The sequence below is a fragment of the Oreochromis aureus genome, linkage group 17 (genome assembly GCF_013358895.1).
Source record: "Oreochromis aureus strain Israel breed Guangdong linkage group 17, ZZ_aureus, whole genome shotgun sequence".
Lineage (NCBI taxonomy): Eukaryota > Metazoa > Chordata > Actinopteri > Cichliformes > Cichlidae > Oreochromis > Oreochromis aureus.
The window spans coordinates 17,325,675-17,344,216 of NC_052958.1; the positions used below are offsets into that span (position 1 = coordinate 17,325,675).

General features: G+C 43.6%; 2 protein-coding genes across 2 annotated transcripts; one reads left to right on the plus strand and one right to left on the minus strand.

Annotated features, from left to right (window-relative positions):
- Window positions 1–668: 668 nt before the first annotated feature.
- On the minus strand, window positions 669–2,415 carry ascl1a (achaete-scute family bHLH transcription factor 1a). The gene is made up of 2 exons (XM_031746363.2): window positions 1,559–2,415; window positions 669–1,468 (listed from the first exon to the last, which is right to left on the minus strand). The coding sequence occupies exon 1, from the start codon at window positions 2,139–2,141 to the stop codon at window positions 1,575–1,577; it is 567 nt and encodes a 188-aa protein (XP_031602223.1). The 5' UTR covers window positions 2,142–2,415; the 3' UTR covers window positions 669–1,468; window positions 1,559–1,574.
- Window positions 2,416–4,653: 2,238 nt separating this feature from the next.
- Window positions 4,654–17,513, plus strand: itfg2 (integrin alpha FG-GAP repeat containing 2). Its single transcript, XM_031746302.2, has 12 exons — window positions 4,654–4,873; window positions 5,900–5,995; window positions 6,070–6,111; window positions 6,205–6,382; window positions 6,459–6,598; window positions 7,712–7,860; window positions 7,946–8,040; window positions 8,435–8,488; window positions 8,759–8,850; window positions 9,731–9,848; window positions 11,359–11,532; window positions 16,199–17,513. The coding sequence occupies exons 1-12, from the start codon at window positions 4,778–4,780 to the stop codon at window positions 16,264–16,266; spliced, it is 1,302 nt and encodes a 433-aa protein (XP_031602162.1). The 5' UTR covers window positions 4,654–4,777; the 3' UTR covers window positions 16,267–17,513.
- The last annotated feature ends 1,029 nt before the right edge of the window (window positions 17,514–18,542 follow it).

Consider the following 18,542-nt stretch of genomic DNA (forward strand, 5'->3'; position numbering starts at 1 on the left):
AGAGCTCTACTTCACAATCTCACGTCATGCCCTCCATCTGCTAATTTTAAAGCCTCCTGTTTACTTGAATTATAATTCTTGGTGTGAGTTGAATTGGGGGAAATAGTGTCATTGTAATCCTACAACTTGGGTGATCCACCTTCCAGCCGCTTCGTGCGCACAGACGCTAAGGAAGACAAGATTGAAAAGCTCACTCGACGCTTCATTAAGTGCAGAGGTGTGTTCATTTTAAGGCCATGCTGTTAAGAGAAATATCACTGCAGTATTTTTATTTTTCACCACATCAATGTGGTGGAGGAGGTGTATGTGTGTTTTTAAAATGGGGACAAAGTGGATTTTTACGCACGTTTTGTGAGTGTGAAAAAATGCGTCTGTTGGGTTGAAGGTGCTGGCTGGTATTACAAAAGAGAAAGAGATAGCAGTGTGGGAGCTCTCTAGTAAAAGACCTGTGGCTATAGAAATTGTTGAGCCACTCTGCGCTCAGCTTCAAACAAGAAAAGAGAAAATGCATTGTGCGTAAAACGTGCGCTCCTCCTCTTTTATCTCGACTTATTCCATCTACTTATGTTGGGTTTAATGGCCACACAAGGAAAACTGTACCCAGTTACCCACCCCCACCACACACACTTTAAAATTAAGACATGAACAGTAATTCAGTAGCATCTCGTTTTATTTTTAGACTAGAGTGTAGAAAATATGGTTATAAGACTTCTTATTTTCCGCTTATGTGGAGAGGATATAGAGCTGGCAGTATAAAGAGACAATGCGTGGCTATTGCACTCTGTTTGGACAATAGCTGCATAAGTTTTTGATCATTGTGACATGACATAATGCAATAACATGGTTCTGCTATTAAATAAGACACATCGGTGCTATAGGATAAAACATCGGAGTATCAAACTCCCTCTGGAAACCTCGTGAACACGAAAGCCAGAGAATAATAGACTACAAGTCTACATAGGCAGGAGGTATAGAAGCGACTTCGCAAATATATAGACAAAATATATACAAAAGGATGTGTACAAAACATCTATAAATCTCTTACATACAAAAATATCTTAATATATTTTAAAAAAGAGCGTTTGATATAGAATTTTATAGAATAAATCCGCGACTTGGAAGCATTTTTTCTGAAGTCAGCGTCTGAGAGAGAGTTGGTGCTGCTGTGATGGGGTTGGCATAGAAGAGTTTTTAATGTGCTGAGAGCGTGAATCGCTTTAGGGTCATTTTCTTTTCTTTTCTTTTCTTTTTTAATCAAGGGGACGCACAGAAAGTTTGGATTCCCACGATGCATGTGGGAGACCCGTCTTCCTTTAATCCTTTAGCGCTGATCTCCGGCCTGATGTTCAGTTAAGGCTCCGGGATCCTGCTGAGTCTGTCAGGTGGACCGGGGAGGACCGTCTTGTTCTTCTCCTCCTCGGGACCATCCCAAGCGCAGGAGAGCAATAAAGTGAGCTGATCCATATTTCTGCGAGGAGGAGGAGAAACGGGAAGTTAGGTTTGTCGGGAGTTAAATGACGATGGTGCCTGGAACGAGCGCGGTGACATGTGCGCTTACCTCGCACGGATGCTCCTCAGAACCAGTTGGTGAAGTCCAGCAGCTCCTGCTCCTCCGGACTCAGGGGGTCATAGGAGCCCTCGTCGGATGAGTAGGAGGACACGGGGGAGCCTGCCATGGAGTTCATGTCCGCGGAGTATCCCTGCGACATGCCGGGCGACAGCACGCCCGCCTGGAACGCCGCGCTCACGGCGTCGTGCTCGTCCAGCAGCTGCTGCAGCGCGCGGATGTACTCCACAGCGGAGCGCAGTGTCTCCACTTTGCTCATCTTCTTGTTGGCGGCGCCGTTTGGCACGTGCTCCCGCAGCGTGGCGAAGCCGTTGTTGACCAGCTTCACGCGGTTGCGCTCGCGCTCGTTCCTGCGCGCCACCGCGTGCGGCTGCTGCTGCGGCAGGCTGTACCCGAAGCCCGCGAAGTTCAGCCGCCGCTTGCAGCGCAGCAGCTCCGGGGAGGAGGAGCGCGGACGCTTCGGCTGCTTGCTCGCGGACTTCCCGCCGCCGCTCGCGCTCAGCTGGACGCTCTGCGCGGAGAAGAAGCACGCAGGCGGCATCAGCTGCTGCTGCTGGCTCGCGTTAATTTCCATTTTGGTCGTGAGGTCCGAAACGCGCGTGGGGAAAAAACCCCAGAAGTTTTGAAGAATCGCAGAGATTTGGGGAGCGCGTCCCGCTCGTGCCGTTCACGTGGTGTGGCCGCTGGTCGCGCACTTGCTCCAGTGTGGAGGGGGGTGCTGCTATTGGTTAGGGGGGCAGTCCCAGCTCCGCTGATGCTGCCTCGCGCTCCTCAAAGCTGCTCTGAGCTCTCGGAGAAAGACGCCACTGCTTTTCAACAGGGCTGGCTGAGGGGCTGGCCACGCCCTCCGGTCGCGTGGATACACCTTGGGTTCCTGCCCCGGTACCGGTGCGCCGCGCGCGCCTGACGCGTGCCACTTGAAGCACTAAACAAACAGTGAGAGAAGAGGGGGTTTTTTACGAGAAGGTGAAACAGACTCAGTGAAGTCCACACCGAACTCAGTCTGACGCATTACCAGGTGGATAAAAGTCACGTGTTTTGTTTTGGGTTTGTTTTTTGTTTTTTGTTTTTACAGGTCAGCCAAAATAAAGAAGAGCGAGAGAAAACACAAACTGTGCAAAAAAATCTCTTCACAAAATGAAATGTGCGACGTTCTCTCTGCCCGACTGCCCGATCCTGATTCTGGTCCCTGTCTGTGCTCTTTCTTTACACACAGCCGCTCGTTTGCGGGACTTTTGTTGTTTGTAAAATTTTCCACTTTGCGCGCATCATCGGCAGTACAAGCGGAACGAGGAGGCGCAAATCCTCGGTCTGTGCGCGTAACTGGACTCTCTGTGCGGTTCCTGCGGCACTAAGAGATGCACAACAAGAAAACACGCACAAACTCCAACACGCTCTCTCGCGTCGTTGCGCATGCACGCAAAACTTTGCGCACTAAACAGAATAAGGATTGTTTTGGGGTTCAATTTTTGCGGGTGAACTTCTTCCCGTGCGTGTGTGTGCGCTCACTCTTTTCTCTTCCCCCTTATTCTGGGCACCCGTGCACGCGCGCCTATAGAGGGGATTGCCATAAATAGTTCAATTTTTCTGTGGCATTCACATTCAGGCACACACACACACACACACACACACACACACACACACCACCTCCACTTTCTCCTTCTCTTTTTTTTAAGCCCAGCCGGAGAGTTTAGAAAAGAGGCGTGGGTCCTATTCAGCGTCCCCCCTTCGCCCCTCCGCCCTGCCCGATCTTTCTGAAACATATCCACGCTGTTAGCGGGCTTCCACAGTCCAATTAGCGCTTTGTGAGGACTCTCTCTCTCTCTCCGCTGCTGCTGCTGCTGCTGGTCGTCCAGAGGCTGGGAGGGCACTCACTTTACTCGAGGGGCTTTCCACTCAAAGCCGGGTGTAATAATTAATATGACATCTGTCTACCCGAGTTCCCTCTTTAACCACTTTCTGTATTTTTCCCTCTTTTCTTTGGTGGTGGTATGTGTGTGTGTGTGTGTGTGTGTGTGTGGTGGTGGTGGTGGTGGGGGGGGGGGGCGAGGGATTATCTCTCAGTTTGTTTTTGTGGCGGGCTCAGTCACCCAGGAAGACCGATAAACACTTCAGCTCTACAAAAATAAACGCAATTTATCATAGTATCATTATTTACGTATTGTTTTTTTTTTACACTGAATTATATTTATGGCTGATAAAGGTTAAAATAACTCTTCTGCAGTGGAGCTTCTCTTCTCTTTTAGAATGTTTGGCTTCACACTGATTTAACTCCCTCACGCCTGCGTCGTTTAATGCTTTACAGGTAAAGTTGTAATTGACGGGCGCCCTCTAGAGGACAGCAGTGGACGTTATCACCGAGAAGTAAATCCTCCCATCCTGCCCTGTTTCAGATTGATAGATAGATTCCACAAGAGAAATTGTTTTAGATAAGCAACACTGTTAAAATTAAAAATTAAAAATTAAAAAAAAACCCGAATTTAGTTCAAAAGACTGACACTGTGTAAGAGAGAAGTGCAAATTGCATTAATAAATAATATGTGCACTATGTGCACTAAGAACAGCTGCATGTTTAAATAACATTTTTCTAATTTTAGCTTATTTTTATGTTTAATAGCTAGTTTTCCTCACTTTTAGTGTCCGTTTTGGTGCTTTTCACGCTTTGATACGAATGAATATGGTGTTTGTTTGCAAAATGTTTACATTAATAAGATATGATGATGAGATTTACTTTGTTTTTTCACAGACTTGGGGATGATTCAAACAGTCTTCAGGTGCATGTTCTGGGTACATAATGTAATTTTCTTTGCTGTTATGGTGCCCATCAAAGACAAAGAACAGAGGCAACAGCGAAAATCAAACTATTTGAAAGCATGTACGCTCTTTGACCGCCAGGTGTCAGTACTTCACAGCGTATTAATGAACAAAGTTAAACCATCTCAGTTTTTAACGCTCTCTTTCTACAAACATACGCATGCGCGCACAGGTTTTTACGACTACTAATAAAATATATATGTGGAAACAGGAACACGTCCAGGCAGATGGGTGCTTTGGTTTGCGGATCCCCTTTTCTGTCTCTGCTAAGATCCCGTAGATATTAGGTCACGTGGTTTTGTTTACTAGGAGGAGGCGGTGAGCGTGTGAATGAGGTAGCCAGAGCAGTTTATCGGTAAATCAGCGGCCGTAAAGGGAATACAAAGACCATCAGCTATGCGCTCTCTGAACTATGTTCACCGAGTCAGCTTAGACTTTACAGGGACTCTGTTTCCTCACGCCATCTGTCTGGGAGACGCAGACAACGATTCGGTACGGAAGCTAAGCTAACTTTTGTTTATTATTGTTATCGTTAATGTTTGGTTTGTCTTCTCAGACCTCTTGAGTGCAGATTTTTAAATGTTTAAATTAAATTCTAAATATATTTAGTAATATATTTATTTATGGTTTGATAACTAGACTTCTTGCAGTCTGTTCTTATTATAATAAGTCTTGCGTCACCGCTCATTTCTTGCTCCGTCTTGCTTCCAAAGAGGAAGAACTTTTAAAAAATCTGGTAATATTTTCAAGTTCTCCTGGGTTGTTCGGACACTGCTTTTTTACTTATTTTCAGTTGAGTGCTGTTTGCTTCCTGATCTTTTTCATTTTTACCTGACTGAAAAAACAATAAAAAAGGCACCAAACTAAAGGGATGAATCAGTGCTGTGTCTGCACATGACTTACAACTTAGCACAGATCCCGTTTTAACTTTAAATTAGACTTAAAGCATTGCGTCCTTAAAATAAAAAAAAAAAACTGTCTACATCTACAGCTGATGAAGAGTCAGGTGGCTGTCAGACTGAGATATGCTACATTACACTAGAACTGGACTGAAAATCAGTGCACAGGTCTGATGGCGTGGTAAATCCAAATTTGAAAATTCTTGGTTTAAATCATCTTCAGCCTTCATGGAGGTCAGGAAAGAGGTACAACAGTGAGTGTCTTCACCCATCTGTGAAACACGGTGGAGGCACAGTCGTGGTGTGGGCTGGGTTTCAGCCAGTGTCTTGCCAGAGAAGTCACATTTTGATCCACCATTGCTGAGGTGTGCCAAATTACCTGGAAAACATCTGATTGGCAGTGGCTCTGTTTATCAGCATGACAGTGATTCCAAACACAAACCGTTCTATTCCCCATTTTCCTAGCAAAATGTAATGATGTTTTGTCTCACAATTAATGACTTTTTAGCTTCTCATTTTAGAATTTGTCTTGATAAAGAAGAGTAAAACTATTTTTTATGACCTGCTTTACCTAATTGTTCAACTGCTCCATTAACACGGCTGTCTCCCTTCTCTGCAGCTGAACGAGCTGGTCGTAGGAGACACCAACGGAAAGCTGCTTGTTTACAAGAACGATGACTCCAAACCTTGGATCACAAGGTCCTGCGTGGGCATGGTCAGTGCAGGTGCCAGAAAAACCCTTTTGTGTTATGTGATCTGTGGCTCATGTGGTGTGTTGTGCTTTCCCAGCTGACCTGCGTTGGTGTTGGAGATGTGTGCAACAAAGGAAAGGTGAGGACAGAGAAGTCAGAAGCTGCTTATTGTCTTAAAGTTTAAGATTTGATGTGACAGCGTGTTTTTATTTGTATTTTTTCTGTGTGACAGAACTTCGTGGTTGCCGTGGGCGCAGAGGGCTGGTTTCACCTCTTTGACCTCACAGCTGCCGCCGCGAGCAAGGCAGACTCATCCAGCCAGCACGAGTTTCAGTCACCTGATGACCAGAAGCCCTTCTTCACCCAGCACATTCCCGCCAACACCAAAGTCATCCTCATCAGTGATATTGGTAAATTCTGGCTAAATTCTTCTGTGGTAAATGTGGATTTTTGTGATTTTTGAGTGTAGCATGTGCGTGTATACAGATGGAGATGGGCGCTGCGAGCTGGTGGTGGGATATACAGACCGAGTGGTTCGAGCCTTTCGCTGGGAGGAGCCGTCTGACAGCTCTGATGCAGGGCCTGGTCAGCTGATTCTGCTGAAGAAATGGCTTCTGGAGGGACAGGTGAGCTCAGGTGTTGTTTCTTACCAGCATGTGAATTATTATTTCTTGTATAATATGTATATATAGTATTTTCTGGGCACACTGTGGATCCCTTTGTACAAACTGAGCATCATTTAAACCCCACAGTCTACCCGAGTATTGTTCCGGACGAGATCTATCCCTTGGACCACAGTGCACACATCTCCTCATGTACTCTGTACTCCACAGGCTGTCATCAGATCTCAGTACAATAGATCACCTTTAGGATGTGGTGCAGAGGGAGATTTGCATCATGGATGTGCAGCCAACAAATCTGCAGCTACTGTGTGATGTTATCATGTCAGTATGGACCAAAATCTCTGAGGAATGTTTCCAGGACCTTTTTAAATCTGTTCCACAAAGAATTAAAGCACTTCTGAACACAAAAGAGGGTCCAGTGCCAGCAAGGTGCAACTTATAAATCAACTACTTTATATTTTCTCTACAAACTTTAATGAAAACTTTCACCACTAGGTGGTCCACGTGAGACAGCAGCATGAGTGCAGTACAAATCCTGAAGAGACGCTAACATAACACACAAACACAAACTGCACACTCAGATCGGCTTGACGCGACTTCCATTAAAAACAGAGTACCACCTAATTTGCGTGGGGTCTTTTTAGCAATGTGTCCGAGCGTCCCATGACATAAATACTGTGCGACATGAACGCTACAACAAAGCAGTGATATACCTGCTGCTCAGTCTGTGGCTTTTTGTCAAGACTCGGGGAGCACATCGTTGTTTTTTGTGAACGTTTCCCCCGTTGCCCGGTTTCAAAAACGGTGGTTTTGATTTTCGTGAAGGAGACACCTTCTTTACTCATCATCGAGTGATCTCACTGACCAGCCATCTGGTGGAATGCAGTCTGCTGACTTCACATTTTGGCCTTGGATCGTTTGGAACCCTGGTGGAGCAGGTACTAAAAAAGTACCTGGTACAGGTGCAATGACCTAACAGAAAACCCATAAAACTATGGCAAGCTGACCCGAGTAGGTACTGATGGAAAAGGGCGTTTGGGCACTCAAGGCCCTCCATAGATGAGACTTAAGCTGAATAAATAATCAGGGTGTGACATGGTGTTGGCTGTTCTGCAGGTGGACAGTCTAACAGTGAACCCGGGTCCAGAGGGGTTACCTGAGCTGATGGTGTCTCAGCCAGGCTGCGGCTACGCCATCCTGCTCTGCTCCTGGACACAACAGGACTCCTCCGACTCTGGCGACGACGCCCCCGCCACGCCTGGGAGGTAGACGCCTCCTCCATTATAATGTGAGTGTCAGTTAAAGTGATTGATGGACTGGATTAATTTAACGTGATTTCCCTCCCTACAGCGAGGGGCCCTCCAGAGACGTAGTTCTCCATCTGACCACCGGGCGGATACACAACAAGAATGTTTCCACTCATCTCATCGGCAGCATTAGCAAAGGTAGACGCTCTTACCAGCCGGATCGTTTTACATTCGCACCCACGCTTGTTTACTGGGTCGCTGATGAGGTAAATAATGTGGGGACAGCAGGCGTCTGCAGGTACACCCGGTCCCTCTCGCTCACCTGGAAACACTTTTAAACTGCAGCTGAGTCTCGTCTCAGTGGGTTTCTTTAGGTGTGTTGTAATTGTACTATTCTCTTTAAGTCTCCTCTTCTCAGCTTCCTGCTGAGATGCAGAAACACAGATGATGCAAATGATTTCCTCTCATACTGCGATCGGTGTGACAGTAAAAACATATAAAAGTGCGTTTGATATGGTTTTAAAAAACTCACAAAAAACTGGCTGAATGCATTTTAATAGATGAATTCTGTTTTTTTGTGTTTTTTTTACAGGATCCAAGGAAGAGTCGTCAACGTGTGGACTGTTTGCTCTCTGTACTTTAGATGGTAGGATGGGAATTTTAAACACTTTTACATCTTTTTTTTTTATCTCTGTGCAGAAGTCTGTGCTTTTCTACCAACTAGAACAAGCCAGTTAAGCAAGAGGAGGAGTTTTTTAAGTTGTTTGCTAAAATGCATCTGATAATGACAGTCTGGCAATAATTTAGCTTTAGTTTTATTTCTATAGCGCCTGTACACAACGGCAGTTTTTAGCCGTGTTGATTTATTTTTAACCATTTTTAAGGCCGACCTGTTGTCTGCCTTCTCATTTCACAGGGACGCTGAAGCTGATGGACAGCTCGGAGCAGTTGTTGTGGTCGGTGCAGGTGGATCATCAGCTGTTTGCCCTGCAGAAGCTCGACGTCACAGTGAGTCTCTGCAACAGGCCGACACTCGTGGACGCTTTCAACTTTTAGCAAATATAAACCTTTTGTTTGTTTTTTGTTTTTTTAGTTTCCAGTGAAAAACAGATGTTTTGTTAACTCGTCTGTTTTTAATGTTCTTACGTGTCTTATTAGAAATTGTTGGAGCTGATGGGACTCATTTAACTCTGTGCGTAAAAATGCAGATAAAGCTGTCAGGAAGTCAGATGTAAGAACAGCACAGAGAATCCATTCAGTTTTCAAAATAAAATCCCCCATGTAGGCTACACGTGACATCGCAGTCATGCAGCTGCTGTCGAGAAAGTCTCTCTGTTCTTCTCGGCACTCATGGGTATTTCATGTTAGTCACTTTAGTTTATACTATACCAGTTTGATCTCCATTAAGCCACCACAGCAAGAACAACACCCATCCAAATTCAGATTTTTACCCTTTACCCTGCTCACTTAAAAAACTTTTACCAGACAACAGAAGGTCCTGTTTCCTGTTCGGTTATTTTCCTCATGTAATGAACAGCCTGACAGATGTAACATCAGCAGGTACAGGTCATGTATGGAAACACAGATCTGGAAGTACTTTTCATTTCCATCTATTTGCTCTTCAGGAATAGCACAGTGTCTTATACTGAAAAACTAGAGGAGTTAAGGACTTCACCGAAAGTTTCAGACGCATGAATTTGAGTGACTTTGTGGCATTTCCTCCATAATTACCTAAAAATCACATGCAGGCTGGTCTAATTAGTCCCAGTTTAGTTTTTTGTCCATCAGCTACTCGATTACATGCTGAATTAATTCAGAAATGTGTGTTTGCCTTCGTGTGTGCGCTCAGCTATGCAGCAACCCTGTGTGCGTCTGTGTCTTCTTCCAGGGGGACGGCAGAGAGGAGGTGGTGGCGTGTGCTTGGGACGGTCAAACCTACATCATCGACCATAATCGGACCGTGGTGAGGTTCCAGTTCGACGAGAACGTCAACGCCTTCTGTGCAGGTGAGGGACATTGCACCACCTCCTCCTCGTTTTTGCTCCGCCGTCGTATTTCTGTGACCGTCGCGACACTCATCAAGTTTTCGGCTAATGCGATGAAGCGCCACTCGGGACTTTCCAACAGTAGATCTAAATCTGCAGCTTTCTCCAACTTCTAATGCGAGTTTCAGCTCGCTGTTGAATGTGACACACTTTTGGCTTTCACGTTAACTCACACATCAGCTCAGTATTGATGGTGAGCTTAAGGCAAAGAGAATAAATAATAAACAGACATGTGTACGCTCAGATCTGTGCTCTATAAATCGTTTACACATGTTTGCAGGTAAATCCACCTGGAGTCTTCTAATCCTCTGGATTAGCGGAGTTGCTGAACATCCATAAATCTGTTGATTCTGCTTAATGTGTCTCTGAGCCTCTCGCAGCGGAGCTTTCAGCAGCTGAAGACACAGATATTTCCCTCAGGCTGTCCACACAGCTCCAGATTAATGCAGATAAACTATTTTTCACTTGAGGTTCTGACTGTTTGGGGAGAAGGAGTCTGGAATATTTTCCACTGTTTTCCTCTCTCAGCAGGAAATAATCTGCTTTACACTTCTGGATTCGAGGTTAAGGTACCTAAATGTTTGACAACACCTCAGCTACAACTCCTCTCAGGCTCGAACTTCAAACTCCTTTTAGTTCATGGGCCACAAACATGTGCATACTGGGCCAGAGCCAAAATAACAGCAAGCTAAGATAACAAGCTAAAACCGTGAGCCCAGGTGAAGAACAGCTCTTTAACCTACACCCAGAAAACTGAAGGTTCTCACATTAAATGACTGAACCCTTTAGAAATTGACTGCATTGTCATCAGTATATCTCAGCTTTCCCACATGTTACATTACATTTTGCAGGTTAGTGGAAAATCATTTTTGTAGCTAAGCAACAGTAATATTTAATACACTTACAATTCAAATAAGATCTGGAAATCCTCTGGACTTTTCATATATTTTCACTCCCGTGGCCTCACTGCAGTTTTCGTGCTCTCTACAACCTGATTTCTTACCTTAGTCCAGGCGTTTGGAACCTCAAACAAAGGTGGAATTTCAAACCTGCACCACCAGATGGCAGCATAGAACTTTAGCCTCGCCTTGCTTTGAGCTCTTCTTCCTCTCTTCTCTCTGTCTTTCTTATCTGTGCTGTCAGATCTCTCTGCAGTATTTGGACAGTTAATCTGAGGCGCCTAATGTGACATGTGCAGCTTTAAGTGGATTAAAGAAAGAGACAAAAGACTCCGGAGATCTCTGATTCCAGCCATGTTTGCTGCTTTCCACCTGCTGAGTGTTCAGGCCTCACTCCCCTCTGCTCTCAGCTCCTCAGACAGATCAGACTTGTTGTGTGGAGGCTACAGTAGCCCGGCAGCGGAGGATTGCTGATGTGTTTATTTGTATTCACATAGCACGGTCCCCCATCACCACCACCACCTGTTGAGTAAAAACTGTGTGTAAGATTCTCAGGTTTTCTCTGGTTGCAGGTCAGTACACGTGTAAGGAGGGCAAAAACGGCCCCTGCCTCGTCTATGTCAGCTTCAACCACAAAATCTACATCTACTGGAAGGTGGAGCTGGAGCGCATGGAGTCCACCAACCTGCTGAGAGTGCTGGAGGAAAAGCCTGGCTTTAAAAGCCACCTGAAGATGCTGGGAGTCGGTAAGTACGTCGGCAGCTCAGTGTTTGGAGTCAAGCACACACCTCCTCAGTTTGAGGGTGAATAAGAGCCCAAATGGGGCTCTGATCTGAATACTGATGAGGAGGAAGGAAGAAATGACCCCACCGACAGACTTTACAACTAATAAGGCCCTGCCAGCAAGTTCTTACTCTTCTTTAAAGAAACAGTTTGCAGCACAGTCTCTGCAAGAATTCCTATTGATCACCAAACAAATATAACTAGGATATTGTAAACTGGTTAGATGTAACGTTTGGTATTAATTGAGTATTAATTCAAGTCTTGTGGCTTTTTCTACACGTAGCTGTCATTACCGCCCCCTAGTGTGAGTTTATGCTCTCCTCCTGCAGGCATACACTTTAGCTGCTTCTGGCTGTATTATAAAAACTGGTTGTTTATTGCCCAGCCTTTCCCTCTCACTGCTCACTTTACATGCAAATATAGCTGAAGTTAAAGCACAGTTACCATCTACAGCATATGTGGTTAAAATGAGCTGCGTGTCGCTGAGTTTTTTTCTGCCCGGTGTTCTCCATTAGAGGCCTCAAGTTGGTGCAGAGTACACAGTCACGGTGCAACACAGTGTAAATGTGGGGAGAAGTAAATGACCGTGGTCCTGCTTGCGCTTCCAGTCGTCTTCCTCATCTGTTGTGTTGCCTTCAAGCTCAGACTCTTCCACTCTAACCTCGCTACGAGGGGTCAGAACAGGACTTCATGCTAAGCAGCTGCTGGTGGCAACTTTATATTCAGCAGATACATCAGAGGGAGTATCAAACTTCTCATTTTTACCCGCTCGGGATATAGGAGAAACTCTTCTCTCTACATCCGAATGTAAACACACGCTCTGAGTCCTCCGAGCTGAAAAGACTCAAGTATTTTTAGAGCGGTGGAATCCAAGAGCCCACAGATGATCTTTCTGAAAAATGGTCTTTGTGCATTTCCATGTCGTCCTCCTGCCAAATGTGATGCTTAACTCGATTCAGGTTAATCATTTGTGGATGCACACAGTGGTTATTTATTTCCTGTTAATTTCCTTTGTCAAAGGCCTTTTGCTATTAGAACATAAATCTAGTCTCTGCGCTTCGTGTGAGGGAGGAGGGAAGTGATTAAATCACAGATGAGCTCATGCTTGTTGGTCTGCATGGATGACCAACCTGTCAAAAGCTTCACGTCAGAAATCTCTGTTAGAGCTTTACTGCAGTGTCACGACTGCAGGTGAAAACGCACGTTCCAGTTTACTTTTTATCAGTGCTGCTGGTTTTGTTAGCAGTGCTTCCTGCTGCCTGCGTTAATAATTCAGCCTCTGGGCCTGTGGTCTTTCTTTTGACTGTGATTTCACAGGCTTGTTGCCAAACCCACTGTGGAAAATGTGTGATGTGAAGAATGAAGAAGGAAGGACACAATATTAGTGTAAAAATGTGCCTTTAACCGTTGCTTTAATCTACAATTTCCAGTAGTTTAAAGAAACTACACAATAAAAAGTGAAGATGGAAAAGAAGGTAAACTGTTCTGTAGGTGTCGATGGTTTTAGCTGCCTCACCCTGACCTCCTTGAAATGTCAGCAGCAGCTCTGAGGCGCTCCCCTGCTGCTTTTTCACCTTAATAAGCTCCCTTTAGCCAAGCGCTGATTATGAGTTTGCCAGTTCTCCATCACAAAGAGGGGAAGGTTTCTAAATTAGCTGCTCCTACGTGGTCATTTTCAAATTTGTGATGGAGGAGTTCAAACATCAGCTTGTAAAGTGTCAGCGATGTTTGCTGAGCAGTGCAAGGTAGGCGGCGCACACCTGACATCAAAGTAGAGATGAAGGTGGGAGGCTGACTGTGAAATTAGGCATTTGTGCCCACAAAAAGTCATATTTATCCAGTGTGCAGTTCAGGACTAAATATAGCTGCTCACTGATGTATTAACTCACTTAATCTGCAGCTGTTTCCCAGAAGGTTCTGAAATTTAGGGGCAGATGTTCCCAACAATAGTGTCTGATAGTCACACACAGAATACCTCAGCACAGTGCCGTCTCTAAAAGATTCACTGGGGTTTTAAAAAAATTCCTTTTAGCATGTGGTGTGGCCGTTTCCAGGACTTTTTTAATGATGTGCAACCAACAACAAGGCCGTCGGCCTACAGGCCACCAACATAAGTGATCTGAAATAAGTACAATGAGTGGATGCTTAAGGCCTCTTTCAAATCTGATTTCTATTTCTTTCACAATCGAGGCCTGGAGGGCAGTGCAACGCATTGGAGGGAAAGCTGAAATAGCATCTACTTTCACCCCAGTTAACAGCCCGGATTCAATATGAAGGGTATTTTTTCTTCTGGAGACAGACAACAGACTATGTAAACAACTGTATTAAAAATGTTGAGTACTCTGACATTTAAAAGCATGCTGTGTAAATTTTCAGTGGGTGTTGTGGGATTAGTGATCCTAAACTGGGACAGACCTGTTAGAGAGGGAATTGAGATCACAGAAAGTATGTGAGAGGACAATTGGAATAATGATTTGTACCAAATTTAGAGCACTGCAGCTTAAAATCCTGCACTCAAATCCAATGCTATGACTTCACCTTCGTATCCTATGTGTAAAAGAAATGCTGGAAGCATTACACACGGCAAAATATTACAAATCAATTTAAATAGAATAATATTATTAGATTTTTCAAAACCCCTTATCAAACTAGATATAAAAATGGGACCACGGAAAGCTGGAGAAGATGTGGATCATTACCATATCTTTTGGGATTGTCCTAATTTAAAAAAATTACTGGCTGGGAATTCATAAAACTCTGTGTGAGGTCTTTAAGATAAAATTTGATATTAATTTTGTAAATTTGTACTTGGGCCTGGTTGCTGGCTCGGTCCGGGGAGGGGACACAAAACTCTTACAAGCGCTATTAGTGGCCAGCAAAAAATCAATAATCAGGAAGTGGTTAAATCCAACTCCACCAACACTTGAGGATTGTTTTAGTGTGGTTTTTGAAATATTTAAAATGGAAAAATTGACATTCTCCTTAAAAATTCAAAAAGACAATGAATTGCTTGGTGTATCTCCCATGTATTGTACAATGTCAGGTCGACCCTCTACTTCATAATATGTATTGAATGTACTTTATGTAAATAAGTTAAACATGTTGCATTATGTATACACTGTCAAGCCACCGAGTTCACTTTTTGTTATCTGAATGTAAAAAAAAAAAAAAAAAAAAGTCTTCTTTTTTTTTTTTTGACTAAATAATATCAATGCACTTTCTTGTAACAAGTCCTTTTTCAATAAAAATATAATTTTTTTTTAAAAAAAGGGAATCAATTTAAAAAGTGCAGAAGATCTTAGTCTCTTCTCCTTGTTCTCCCAAATATTTACATCTATACTTACAATTCTGGTATTCGATGGCAAATGCCAATCACGCTCAATAATGCCGGGCAGCGAGCACAGGGCCCACTGATTGTTGGTCAGAGACATTCACACTTGTGGCCTTGTGAAGGTCATTTTGTTGCTCTGGCAGTGCTCATCCTATTCTTCCTTGCACAAAGGAGCAGCTACCTGTCCTGCTGATGTGTTAAGGCCTTCTACGGCCCTGTCCAGACTGTTTAGACTCTTGAGACTGTGCTGTAATACTGACTCTAGCCAAATGACAGAAAACAGTCAGAAAGGATGGTGAGGGAAAACATGTCAGTGGTCTCCACTGTAAAACCAATCCTATTTTAGGGGTTTTCTCATTGTTGCCCCTCTACCGCACCTCTAATACTACTTAATACTCCAAAAGTTTTAGCATGAAGTTACACTGAATTTAAAACTTCTGTGTTAAATCTACAGAACACCATAACCTGACCTCCCTAGAAATGTAACTACACATCGCTGTTAAGCAGCTCTCCCAGATATAACTGCCGGCAGTGGTGCAGGTTACATCGTAGGCTCTACATCGGATAATGACAGAAGCGTAATACAGACGTTTCACAAGCAAAAATACTGCAGAATCATATTAAAAATACATTGCTTAACAAATGTATTACTTCTCGGAGAAGCCAGAAATGAATCAGGAATAAATAATAATCAACCACTAAAACTAATTCTTCTGTTTAGGAAAACAAATGCAATTTAGCATCTTAGTGTCTCAAAAAACAATAATGTGCTGGTTTGATGAGTAGGTTTATATTTGAAAGTCTGCCAAATAATAACACAAATTAAAGGTTTAAAGCAAATATTCTTGAGTATAAACTAAAATATTTGCATTATGAATGTAATGTGCATGATGATTGATTATTACTTCCACAAAAAGGCTGACATTTAGGGGTTTTTAGCCTTTTTCACTTTCTTATGATTTCCCGATAGGAGATGCAAGCTAATATTTTTTCCATTTGAGCTTGAAACAGTCGATATGATCTGCGCCTTTGTTTGTGTAAATTTCTGTTTAATCCCGATGACATCAACAGGTTGTGAAAGGCTGCGAGCTGTGATTGGTCGATGTCCAACGTGACATCAGTCCTGGCCATAATGTATGGCTTTCCTAATTGTGTAATCTGACACGGTGCCTATCAGACCGTGCCTGAATGCACCGTGAACGTTTGTGGAGTCATTTCCTGTGAAGTCATGTTAATCTGGTCACATGTCAGTACTCCGGTTTCAGCGGTAACCGTCACATTGTGTTTCGCCTCCACAGATGCTGATGATCCAGCCGCAGTGCGAGCCCTGGTGGCAGATGTTCTCTACAAGGATGCGCAGACGTAGCTCGGTGACATGCATCACCACGCTGCCTTCTCTGTTTTCCCCCTGACTGTAAATACTCTGTAAATAAACACTGACGGACCGTCTTCCGTGCTGCTGCTCTTGTTACTTGCGCTCCCGGCAGATAAATGTTGGGGTTTGGGTTTCTGATCGCCTGGCCGCCAGCTGTTATCTCAGACCTGCACGCTGTCTCTGTCATTGGTATTCTGTCCGCCCAGGTTGCTTTTAACAAGGCGGGCAGAGGATGAAAGCAATGAGACATAATGCAGGGGAAATGCTGCACTGTTTAACCTGCTGTTTTCACCGGTGACTATGTGAATCTGGGAGCGAGGGGAGGGCGGGGGATTAGCAGAAGCTTTATGTGGCTGTCAGTCAGTGGTGACAAGCGGCTGAAAAGAGCTCCCCAATCAAACAGCAGTGACTTCCTATTATTCATTCCCTGTAGTGTCTGAGAAAATTCTCCTGTCCAGTGTATCATCTCCGACATGAAGCGCTTCTAATTATGCATAACACGATTACTTCATGAGGACATTTGACTAGCAGTGAGTGAGTAGTGTTGAAATGATGATGGGAAGGACTGGGGGAATCTCCCACTGTTCCCAATGGGAGGATCCTATTACCACCTGTGTCGACTGCCTCTGTCGTTCCCATGCAATATTAATAAGATGAGCATGTGGCTCAGGTGTCCTGGTAGCCTCTTATCTCTCCTGCCCTTTAGAGACCTGCAAAAAGAAGGCTTTCCTTTGAGGACCAAGTCCATATGAACTCTTTTTCTTAGTCTTGTTTTGTTTGCATCCCATCTAAGAAAAATCCGGCAGTTATAATTTCTTCTTAATCCACTCTTAATCACGTGATTGTCTGCATTAGCTTCAGCTAGAGATAAAACTCCTTATATGTTCTCCCTCAGTGGAAAAAGTTGATGAGGTGAAAGATATTTTACATTTTGAAATAAAATTTGAAAAAATGTTTATTTTTAAAAAAAGGAAAAGAAATGATCACGTATATAAAGGAGAATAAGTGCAAAACAGCCCAGTGGATCATTCTGGTGGCAAGTTTGGAGGCAATTATAGCAATGTGGGACACAGAGATGCATAATCTGTTCTCTAATTGTTTGTAGGATGATGTATCCTTTGTGGGCTTTACTAAGATTTTAGTCAATCCCAAAGATGCTGAATGGAATTTAACTTATTATTTATTTTTTTTTACATTTAAAAAAATAAAATTGTCTGCAGAAACAAGTCTCACTGCAGTAAAATTAATATTCTATACTTTAGTTGTTTTCCTCCTGTGGTCTGGAGACATGACAACTCTGTGGAGATGAGAGTGTGGTTGTCTGTTTCTCTGTCAGCCAAGTGACCAGTCCTCGGTGAATCCCACCTCTCCAGTTTAGCTGCAACCCTAAATGGGACGAGTGATCAAGAAGATAATTTTGCCATCATTCCTTTGGGTAATAGTAGCACTAAGCCCAAAGAGGTTGACGATGATAAACCATGGATATGACAGTTTACAGAGGCTTTGTTTGCTTTAATCTGGATTACTGGAAACAAACACCTCTTCTGCATCAGCGAACCAACAAATCAATGATAAAACCACTAATGCAGCAGCCTCACTTAGCGCCTGCCCCAGAGGAGCTGTTAGCTCACAGATGATGGGAATAAGGATTTCAACACTGACCAAACAATGCTAGCTCTTAAATGTAGCTTGATTGCTGTTGACCAGTTGTGTATATATCTATTGGCTCTGCTAGAATGAGAGTCAGAGTGCATGGGTTCCCAGATTTTTTTCCAGCTAATTACTGATAAGGACTGCTATTTCCACATTGTGTGTGTGAGTTTGAAAGCAGAGCACCAGTCTCTTGCACAAATTTGCTGACTTCCAGGCTGAATAGAGGAGGAGAACTGTTTCACTGGGTTGTTGGTGAACCTGGAAATGACCACAAAGTAAGGCATCTTGGAGTAAGATTAAAGTTCATTAATCTTAATACACTGATGGGATGACAATGAGTTTGATAAAATTGTAGTGATTACTGGCAAAATAACTGTTAGCAATGCGAAGTGTGTGGTACTTATATCAGACGGTTATCTTACAAAATCACAACCAAAACTATCAACAAGCGACAAACACGACAAGCAAATTGTTTTTGTGCTGCATCTGTATTTGATAGCTTAAAGGTAAATAAATATAATGTACATTGTTTTGACACCATTATTAAAAATGGAGTTGTACAATTTATAAGGATGCGGAAACCTGCATTCAGCTGAGACTGAAATAGTCACTTG